An 11,053-nucleotide genomic window follows, 5' to 3' on the forward strand; every position below is an offset into this window, starting at 1 on the left:
GATCTGTAGTCACTAGGGTATATAACAAGGGTAGAGGGTAAAATGAATGTGTATCTTTAGAAAGAAGAAACCACTCGAGCTTGTCTGTGTGAGCCAGGGTAGACCAGCTGGGAAGGAGTTTGCCGCCCAGCACCACCATGTTCTCGGGGATGGAAGGTTTAGTCAGGACACTGCTTCTCGGTTGTGGTACCCTTTAGAACTGTGTGGGGATGTTTTCAAAATACACAGGCCTAGATCCTGCCAGAAATCAACTGAGTCAGCATCTCATGTGGGATGAGGTCCACGCATGTGATTTGGGGAGAGCTTCCCAGGTCACATGTACCCTTAGTTAGAACGACTGAATTGGGTGATTTGGGTGGAGAAAGGGATTATGAGGCCAGATGAAGAGATGTAAGAATGAAGGCATTCCCTTTGATTTGTGATTGAGCTATGGGTAGGTCTTCTCTGTTGATTGCTGAGGCTATAGGGAAATGCTTCTAAAATTCTCCTTTTCCTTCATTTACCACCAACTTAGGCTGCATGTCTCTGCTGTACCTGAGTCGCTTCCTTGTCGGGAACAGGAATTCCAAGACATCTACAACTTTGTGGAAAGCAAACTCCTTGACCGTACTGGAGGGTGAGTCATGTTAGGGAAGACAGGATGACCAGGGCAGAAGGCCCCTGCCAGGGTACCACCTCAACCAAGCGGTCCTTCCCTAGTGTCAGTGACCTTCAGCAAGGTCACTGCTGAAGCCTTAAGCTTTTGACACAGCTTTTGTTGTCAAAATAATTCTCTGGAATAGAAGTTCTGCCTTACAGAGAAGACGGCACTGGCCATCTTTGTGTGGGCACTTTGTATACAGCACTGCATATGGAATGAATGACTCTGATAAACAGGTCCTACCATGACCAGGGCCCAAGGATGGTCCTCACTGCCCCCACCTCCCCATTACCGGCGGCCTCCATCATTTCTTTGGCACACACTCCCTCACTCATCACCGATGACAGACCTAGCTGGCGTCTTCTCTTCCTGCCCCAGGTGCATGTACATCTCCGGGGTCCCCGGAACAGGGAAGACTGCCACTGTGCACGAGGTGATACGCTGCCTGCAGCAGGCGGCCCGAGCAAATGACCTTCCTCCCTTTCAGTACGTTGAGGTCAACGGCATGAAGCTGACGGAGCCCCACCAGGTCTACGTGCAAATCTTGCAGGTAAGCAAACCTCTTGGGGCTTTTTTGGAAATTATAGTTTCTGAGTAGTACATGAAAAGGGAAAAGTTTACTTAATTTGGGGCATATTACATGTTTACAGCAAGATGCCAAGCATATTCCTTTATGTAGAGGGAGCAAGGGCAAGGAAGACAGAATTCCTACCCCCAAGGATCTTGAAGTCTAGGAGCTGGATAGGAATTTCTGGAAGCTGGTGCTTATAACATGGTGAAAACCACTCATATACAGAGGCAAACTGGAAAGGGAGTTAGAGGTAGGCCAGAGTTTGAATCTTGCTCTTTCATTCATTAGCTCTTATCTTTCAACAAGTACTATCCAGTTGTAAATAGAGTCATGGAGCAATGATTCTGGAGACCAAAAATGGCTTGGGCTCTGGGACCAGCCTGTGGCTCATTTGCATTTCAAACACCATTTAACACCTCTTTTGGTGCCTTCTCTACTTCTGGGCTGAGAGTGGAAGACAGAGTATGGGATTAACAAAGTCCTCAGACTAAACAGTTTCCTCTATTAACTTTAAGCCAGATTTAACTTTAAGCCAGGGGAGTAAAATCCTTACAGTTTACCACACCTGTCCCCCCACCCCGCCCCCTGCCAAATACAGAAGCTGACAGGTCAAAAGGCAACAGCTAACCATGCAGCAGAACTGCTGGCAAAACGATTCTGCACCCAAGGGGCCTCTCAGGAAACCACTGTGCTGCTTGTGGATGAGGTAAGGAGGTGCCACGGGAGCACTGGAGAAAAACTGGTGTGGCTGCGACACATCGGGAGCAAAACCTGGGCAGCAGGAAAGTCTTGGCTCTCTACTTCCTTTACCTGAGCTCTTTCTCTGGTGGGGAGAGGCATGTGTCCCTTGAGGTCCTTGCTGCTGTGGTGGTTTGACCTGAGACCACATGCAGTTAAGGGCAGTGGTAACCACTCTTCGCTCTGGGGCCCTGGCTCCGTCTCTGTGGCTGACTCTGCCCCTCTCTCCTTTCCTGGCAGCTCGACCTTTTGTGGACCCAGAAACAAGACGTGATGTACAATCTGTTTGACTGGCCCACTCACACGGAGGCCCGGCTTGTGGTCCTGACCATTGCCAACACCATGGACCTGCCAGAGCGCATCATGATGAACCGGGTGTCCAGCCGGCTGGTAGGGTTCTTCTCAGGCTGTCCATACAGACCCCTAAGCCGGGCCAAGGAGTTCTGCAAAAATGAACACATAGGAAACTAAAATAAATGGGGAAAAGTAAGAAATGGCATTTCTGAAGTTTTTTCCTGCAAACATACCGCTCTTAAACTGCACAGAGCCCTAAAAGCTTAATTATTTTTAAAACTATTTAAGCACTCACCCTTGCTAGGCAGTGTTGGATGCATGGAGTATAGCAGTGAGCAGAGCAGACACGATCTCTGCCTTTGTGGACCCTGTGGTTCAGGAGGAAGCACTACAGCAAGTCCTTAGAACATGAACGAAGCCCAGAGTCGTGCACACTGTAGGGCTGAAGATCCTCCCGCCCACTCTCTAGAGCACTTTGGCTCCAATCCGCCTCTGCCTGATGCTGGCAGAACAAAAGGTGCTTTTGGGGGGGGCGGGGGGTTTACACCCGTGGCATATGGAAGTTCCCAGGGTAGGGGCTGAGTCAGAGCTGAAGCTGCTGACCTATATACCACAGCCACAGCAGATCTGAGCTGAGACTGTGACCTACACCACAGCTCATGGTGACACTGGATCCTTAACCCACTGAGCGAGGCCAGGGATAAAATCCTCATCCTCATGGATACTAGTCAGCTTCTTAACCTGCTGAGCTGCAACGGGAACTCCAAAGGTGCTTTTAAACCAAATGCAAATACACTTGGGAACTATTGCACTTCAGGACACCATGGTCGTTGTCAGGAATGAAAGGAGCTGGAAGCAGTGCTAGTCCTGGGATGATATGTATAAATGTTCTATGAAACTTGGAAATCAGCCTTGGGGATTTGAGGGTGGCTTTCCAGCAGGACTGTCAGAGTGACTTGTTCATCTGTCTCTTGACTCCCCAGGGTCTAACCAGGATGTCCTTCCAGCCCTATACTCACAGCCAGTTGCAACAGATCCTGCTGTCCCGACTCCAGCATTTAAAGGCCTTTGAGGGTGATGCCATCCAGCTGGTAGCCAGGAAGGTAAGTGGCCTCGAGGAGCCCCTGGCCGCCCCAGCACTCTTTGTTGAGTACCTGCCCATGTGAGGCCCCTTGCTGGTGCTCTGGAGATGAAGAGAAATTTAGGAAGTCCTGTAACACAAATACCAAAAAAAATAGAAAGTACTTAACCTTCTTATTATATAATTAATAGAAGGCTCTGCATATGGTGGACTTATATACAGAGATGAATTGATTCACAGAGCTTTGTATAATCAAAAGGGCAATATAGTCAGTGAGGCAGACAAACCTGGTGTATATGAGAATTAAATGAGACTGTACTTAATGCACCTGGCAAGGTGCACACGCCGTGGTAGGTATGGAGTGTGGGATGCCTAACTTCTGCAGGCTCACTGAGAGAATGCCAACTGAGATTCCACTAAGACTTCTCTGAAGATGCTGAGGAACGAAGCAGATTAAATATCTGCCTTGAGTTGAACAGAAGAAACCACACATCCACAGTATTTCAGCACTTAAAAGAATTATAAGCCTATTTCTAGTTTTCTTGCCCAAAACAATGCGAACTCTGAGTGCCTGTAGTAGCCACACACGTCTGTAACACCTGCTCAGAGCTCTGCGGTCAGAGGTGAGCTTCATAGAGTATATATCTCCAGGCTTTGCTTTCTAGGAGAGAGATCCTCAAAGTTACTGTCTAACCCTTCTTTTGGGTAGAGTTTTTCCACCTCTGCTATCATATAATTGCTAAAAATTATTTTTTTTTTCCTTTGAATGGTCCTTTTTTATGCCGTACTAATTATTTGCGGTTTTTTCTCCCCTTTCCTCCAAGACGTTTTTGTCTGTTGGTTTTGGTGCATTGTTAGACTCTTCCGCAGATGTCTTGGTGGTCCACTCATGTCTAAAGGTGGAGATTATAGAGCTGATGCAGAGTGGGGCTTGTTTACGAGCTTCTTCCACTACAAGTAATCCAATAATCCGATTGGGTCCATTTTAGTTTCTTCAGTTCTTTCCCATGCTTCCTGGGAGAGTCAGATTTCAAAGAGTAGGCTTCCCCTGTCCTGCCGGGAGGGCAGTGTTCCAGGATCAGGGGAGGTGGCTGGAGTCGGGGAGGGGGAGGGCTTCAAATTCATCCTGCAAATAGTAATCATCTATATTTAGGAAGGGACATCCCTCCCCTGCAACAATATCTAGTATCCCCGTCCAGAGACTTTTTGTTTATCCTTGCTTGAGAATAAATTTCTGGTTTCTGCCATGATATAAGAGAGATAACTCTGGGGCAAAGGTTTTTATGGAAACAGTAAGATTTGCAAAGGCATGAAAGTTTCTCACAGAACCCTAAACCCTCCATCAGCGGCCCTAATGTTCACTAAACAGCATGAAATGGAGGAAGGATCTAAAGCAAGAGTTAGCAAACTTTCCCTTCCCTTCCCTCTCCTTCCCTCCCCTCCTCTTCCTTTCCTGACCCACAGCATATGGAGGTTCCCAGGCTAGGGGTCGAATCCAAGCTGCAGCTCCTGGCCTACACCACAGCCACAGCAACACAGGATCCGAGGTTCTGCTATGACCTATACCGCAGCTCATGTCAACACCGGATCCTTAACTCACTGAGTGAGACCAGGGATCAAACCCTTATCCTCATGGATGCTAGTCAGGTTCTTAACCCTCTAAGCCACAATGGGAACACTTCAGACTTTTTCTGTGAAGGGCCAATAGTAAATATTTTAGGCCTTGTGGACCATAATGGTCTGTCACCATTATTCAGCTCTGCCCTTGTGTTGTCAGAGCAACCCTGCCTAACATGTAAACAAATGCACATACCCATGTTCCGGTAAAACTTTATTTACAAAAACATGTGACAGGCCATATTTTGCTGACTCCTGATCTAGGGCACCAGTTTCCTCACTTTCAGCCAGTCCTTATTTTAGCCAAATACCCCCCTTCCCTCCAGTTCTGTTACCACTAACTCCAGAGCATTTTGAAGATTTCTAGTGTAACTTAGATTTGTTCTTGGATTCCTCACTGCTGGCTTAGGAATGGGCTTTCTCCTGTTTGCTGAGTTAACTGCTACCCTGCCCCCTCTTTCTAACTCTCAGAATTGAATATTGTCACTGCTCTCTGGTTGCTTCTTTTTCTTATTTAGGGTTGTTGGTCTTTAAATAAAGTTTCAGAAGGCATCAAATTTGGCTGCTGTTTTTACCTAAAGCTCTTGCCTTTAATTTTAAACCTCTCTTTTATTTCTTAACATATAAACATACTTATTTTATATTCTTTGTTTTATAATTAGAATATCTGAAGTCTTTGCAAGTCTGCTTCTATTGGTTGCTGATTCCCATGCTTATATAGCCTTGTTTCCTTGTTCTTGTGTCTTGATTTTTTTTTTAACTGTGTGCTCATGTTTTTTAGAACCTTATCTGAGAGTTGATTGAGGCTTGAGTTGAAGTTGAATTCATTTACTTTGTGCTTCTATCAGTTACTGAGGGGCACTACCAACTGGGGCCATATTTTTTTTTAATTTCATTTTTTTTTCTTTTTAGGGCCACACCTATGGAATATGGAAGTTCCCAGCCTAGGGGTCAAATCAGAGTCACAGCCACAGCAACGCCATATCTAAGCCTAGTCTGTGACCTATGCTGCAGCTCACAGCAATGCCAGATCCTTAACCCACTGAGCGAGGCCAGGGGTCGAACCTGCATCCTCATGGATACTAGTCAGGTTCATTACTACAGAGCCACAACAGGAACTACCAACTGGGACCATTTTTAAATGAAATTCTCCACTTGAGGTATTTAGGAGACACAGCAAAAATTCGGGCTACTAATCCATGTGAGGGCTTGACTCAAGTTTATTTTTAACCCTATACCCACCTAACACCAAAGTCAAAACAGGCCATTTTTCTTGCCCTCCCTTCTGCATGAGTCTCTGACTCCCCCTCATACTGAGGCTGTAGGGAGATCAGGTCCCAAATTTACTCTCTTAGATTCCATGGGGGGCAGGGGCAGCGTTTTCTTTTGTCTCCCTCACTCCAGCATTGGTCAGAAACGGTGCTTATGATTGCCAAGGTTCACAGATGCCCTCAGAGTGAGAACTGCTTTGGGTGTTTTCTTGCCTCCCGGGGTCCCGTGTCCACTTTGATTCTAGGCCTTGCGGCCATGCTGTTAACCCCTGTACAGCACCGCTTCCCCCGGGGGGCAGGAGACGTGTTTCCATCCCCAGGCCTCCTCACCACTCGGATATAGGAGACCAGAAGGAGGGAATAATAAATGCTGATGCTCAGGTTTCTGTCTGGCATGACAGGAAAAGTGATTTTTGTTTTGTGTGTCTTATATTTGAATTCTGAAAACAAATATACACAAAACATTTAAAAACTCCTATAATCCCACTTCCCAGAAATGACCGTTTTTAACGTCTTCGTTTAAGGGAGGGTAGTGTGTGTGTGTCTATACAGTTTGCTTTTTAAACTTAATGCTGTATGAATTTTGGAAGGAAGCAGTTATTTGGGGATGCCATCAGGCAGGATATCATCGCCCGTGATGGTTGTCGGGGGAATGGTGGGGATTGCTGGTAAGCACTGAGAATGCAGAACTAAGAGATCCTTGCAGGCAACGGTGAGGCTAAGGGTTCCCTCAGTGAAATTTAAAATGCCAGGGGGTTCCCGTCGTGGCGCAGTGGTTAACGAATACGACTAGGAACCATGAGGTTGCGGGTTCGGTCCCTGCCCTTGCTCAGTGGGTTAACGATCCGGCATTGCCGTTGAGCTGTGGTGTAGGTCACAGACGCGGCTCGGATCCCGCGTTGCTGTGGCTCTGGCGTAGGCCGGTGGCTACAGCTCCTATTCAACCCCTAGCCTGGGAACCTCCATATGCCGCGGGTGCGGCCCAAGAAATAGCAACAACAACAACAAAAGACAAAAAAAAAATTTAAATGCCAAGTACCCTCCCATGTCAGCTTGGGAGAGAGTATAGGATTCCCCACAAAGGGAGCCCAGGAGCCCCTCAGCCTCTGTGCACGTGGACAGGAAGGCACAGAAGCAGAGCCATTGGCGTGATGGGGTCGTCTAACCAGATGCCTCTGGGTCCTCCAGCTTTGTAATTTCCTTCCCTCTTGATTCTGGTTCATTTAGCCATTGACCCGGTGGTTTCCAGAATTTACCACATGCTGTGAAGGAGGCTCAGTCTGTGGCTTTATCACCAAAATAGGCTCTAGCTCAATCTCTCAGCTTTTTCTATTCATGCAAGGAACAAGAACCCTTGTGTTTCCAGATGGTTCAGTAACAGTCTGGGGCCTAGAGTCTCTTCTCTTAGGTTTCTTCGTTGCCCTAATATTAAATAAAGCTGGAGAATTTCTGCTTTTTCCATTATGGAATTATCCATAAGGCTAAGAAAAACGTGTGGACTTGGGGAAGAGCCCCAGACACAGTATAATAATTTACATTTGGGCTCCCACCAGGTTCCCAGCCAGGGTGAAGTACTTAATTTCAGGCTTACGTCCACTTCCAGCCCTGCCCTTCTTTTCTACCTAAACACAGAATCAGTTGGTTTTTCTCCTGGGTTGAGACAGCAAGGGGATCTCAAGGAATAAAATGTTCCCTCCTGTAGGTAGCAGCCCTCTCTGGAGATGCACGGCGCTGCCTGGACATCTGTAGGCGTGCCACCGAGATTTGTGAGTCCTCCCGCCAGAAGCCCAACTCCCCTGGCCTGGTCACTACAGCCCACTTACTGGAAGCAGTAGATGAGATGTTTTCATCGTCATACATCACTGCCATCAAGTAAGACACTTCTGCTTCCTGACCCTGAATCTCCCTTGGAAGAACACTGGAGAGGGTTTCCCTTTCAGAGCTTTTACTCATTCAACCTGCATTTACTGAAGATGCTGTCCTGTTTCTCAGTCTAGTCAGGGAAGCAGTAATGTGATCTCATCAGTATCATGGGAAAATAACTGCCATGTACTAAGTTACATCATAGGTGCTCAGGAAGTGAAGTGCATGGAGACAAGGAGGCAGCTACTTCTCTCACCCTGAGTGATAGACTCAGCCATGAAATGGGGGTGCTGGCAATTGTCCAGAAATGATTGTGGTGTTCCCTCACTTGCATAGCAGTGTTTTCATAGTATTTTGAGACTTTGGAGGCAAGGGAAATCATTGCCAAATAATATAGAAATATAGGAGGAAATAGTCTCCAGTTTTTTCCTCTTTTTATTTGGCCTTCCTCTGGATTGGGGGTACAGCCACTTATGTGAATTCGCATCTCATTTTCTTTAAGAAATTCCTCCGTTCTGGAACAGAGCTTTCTGAGAGCCATCCTCACAGAGTTCCGCCGATCAGGACTGGAGGAAGCAACATTTCAACAGGTGACTGATCTACTTTTTAAAAGTTCTTGGAGTTCCCTGGTGGCTCAGTGGGTTAAGGATCCAGCATTGTCACTGCTGTGCCTTGGGTCACTGCTGTGGTTTGGGTTCGATCCCTGGCCCAGGAACTTCTGTATGCTAAAAATCCTTCTAGATTTTGGTCTGGTGCCTTTAAAATAGGTGGGAATTTTAACTGCTGTGTAAATAGAGTCTGTCTCTATTTGTGCTAACCTGATTATGCTAAAGAATATCAGACTAGCACCTATTTTTATGAAATATTTTATTGAGTTGCTTGAAAGACCTTTAGCAACTGATTTCTGCATATTAGATTGAAGCTTTACTATGTGCCAGAATCTATTCTGGGAGTAGGCGATTCAAAGATGAACAAGGGAGTTCCCATCATGGCTCAACAGTAACAAAACCAACTAGTATCCATGAGGACGTGGGTTCCATCCATGGCCTTGCTTAGTGGGTTAAGGATCTGGTGTTGCCATGAGCTTGGTGTAGGCCAGTGGCTTATAGCTCCGATTTGACCCCTAGCTGGGAACTTCCATATGCCGTAGGTGCGGCTTTCAGAATGAGCCTTGTTTAAAAACAAATCACAAGGATCAATCCAAACACTCTGAGCATAAGATCAATTATATTGACAAACAGGAAAAAAAAAAAAAGATCAATTATATTGAGTGAACACTAGGGAACATGCCTTAGTGGTTTATTTAAAACTGGTGTCCAGGAGTTCCCGTCGTGGCGCAGTGGTTAACGAATCCGACTAGGAACCATGAGGTTGTGGGTTCGGTCCCTGCCCTTGCTCAGTGGGTTAAGGATCCGGCATTGCCGTGAGCTGTGGTGTAGGTTGCAGACGTGGCTCGGATCCTGCGTTGCTGTGGCTGTGGTGTAGGCTGGCAGCTACAGTTCCGATTCGACCCCTAGCCTGGGAACCTCCATATGCCGTGGGAGCGGCCCAAGTAATGGGAAAAAGACAAAAAAAAAACAAAACTGGTGTCCAAAAGTACTGGGCTGACTTTTTGTTTTTTTTGTTTGTTTGCTTTTTGGGGCTGCACCTGGGGCATAAACAGAACAGAGAGTGAGCAGGAAGTGCTGCAGACTTGCCTGACCCACTGAGGGGCTTTAGGGTGGCAGTCAATGTTTTCAGCCATCCTCCTACCTCTTTTTACTCAGTATTCTCTCTGGGCCTTTGCGTTTTTCCAAGGGTCAGGCCTTGGCACCTGTTTACTGTATCTGCCGAGGAAAATGCTCTTAAAACAAAATTTGACTTGAAGTATGACAATCTCAATTGGAATGCTCAGCCCCTGGAGGCAAGGACTGTTTATATAATTGTGACAGTTACTAGGCATTTTATATCTATTAACTCAGGAAGGACATTGTAGTGTATTTAATAAAACTGAAGCTCAAAAAAGTCAAATGACTGGCAGGGGTTGATTATTTAGGTAATTACAAACAGGATTCAGACCTGCTGTTCCCTGATTCTGAGGCCAATACTGCATTCTGGCCCTGTGTTTGTGCCCCAGTCGGGCACCCATTGGTGCCTTCTGGGGTAGTGAGTATCCTTGTCAAGGAGTGCCTCATCTTCCCCAAAGAAGAAATAAATGATCAGATACAGATGCAGGACTACCTCCATGGCAGCTGACGTCAGATCTGCTTTTTGCTTCCAGGTATACAGTCAACACGTGGCACTATGCAGGATGGAGGGGCTCCCATACCCCACCATGTCGGAGACCATGGCCGTGTGCTCTCACCTGGGCTCCTGCCGCCTTCTACTTGTGGAGCCCAGCAGGAACGACCTGCTCCTTCGTGTGCGCCTCAACGTCAGTCAGGATGACGTTCTGTATGCACTGAAAGAAGAGTGAAGGGCTTCGCAAGGAAGGACCACCGACCTGCTGATTCCTTTTTCTAAGCACGGGGGAGTCCTAGCAGCAAAGTATCCTGAATGGAAATGGATGTCACGTATTTCGGAATTTTCCATTAAATCATTTGCCTTTTTCCAGAGTGTTTGGGAAGTTTTAATAGTCGTTACATACATCAAAGTATAAAATCAAAGCATCCTTCCTACAGTAGGCCATCTCTCTGGCTTTTATTTCTGTTAGTAGCCCCGCCGTTTATTTAATGGTAACATACTGTATATATAAATACATGCACACCCTTACTGTGTCTATATAAAATAGTTCTGTAAGAACTTAGTTATATTGGTTGCTTCTGGGAAAGTATTGGATGGCTACTTCCAGGGTTAGAGGAAGACATTCACTGTCTGTCACTATGTATCTTTTAATGTTTGAACAATGTGAGTATAAAGTACTTAGTTTTTTTTTTTTTTTTTGTCTTTTTGTCTTTTCTAGGGCTGCTCCCGCGCATATGGAGGTTCCCAGGCTAGGA

General features: G+C 46.4%; 1 protein-coding gene across 2 annotated transcripts in view; it reads left to right on the forward strand.

Moving 5' to 3' along the window:
• Positions 1–10,663, forward strand: part of ORC1 (origin recognition complex subunit 1) — a 32,768-nt gene extending 22,105 nt beyond the window's left edge. For both annotated transcript variants that reach the window (XM_047789108.1, XM_047789109.1), the window contains exons 10-17: positions 515–616; positions 1,019–1,190; positions 1,810–1,917; positions 2,190–2,339; positions 3,227–3,346; positions 7,915–8,084; positions 8,578–8,665; positions 10,336–10,663. In XM_047789108.1, coding sequence (XP_047645064.1) covers positions 515–616; positions 1,019–1,190; positions 1,810–1,917; positions 2,190–2,339; positions 3,227–3,346; positions 7,915–8,084; positions 8,578–8,665; positions 10,336–10,530 — 1,105 coding nt within the window. In that variant the 3' untranslated portion in view covers positions 10,531–10,663. The remainder of the gene's footprint in view (positions 1–514; positions 617–1,018; positions 1,191–1,809; positions 1,918–2,189; positions 2,340–3,226; positions 3,347–7,914; positions 8,085–8,577; positions 8,666–10,335) is intronic.
• Positions 10,664–11,053: the final 390 nt, after the last annotated feature.

Source organism: Phacochoerus africanus, chromosome 8 (genome assembly GCF_016906955.1).
Source record: "Phacochoerus africanus isolate WHEZ1 chromosome 8, ROS_Pafr_v1, whole genome shotgun sequence".
Taxonomy (NCBI): Eukaryota; Metazoa; Chordata; class Mammalia; order Artiodactyla; family Suidae; genus Phacochoerus; species Phacochoerus africanus.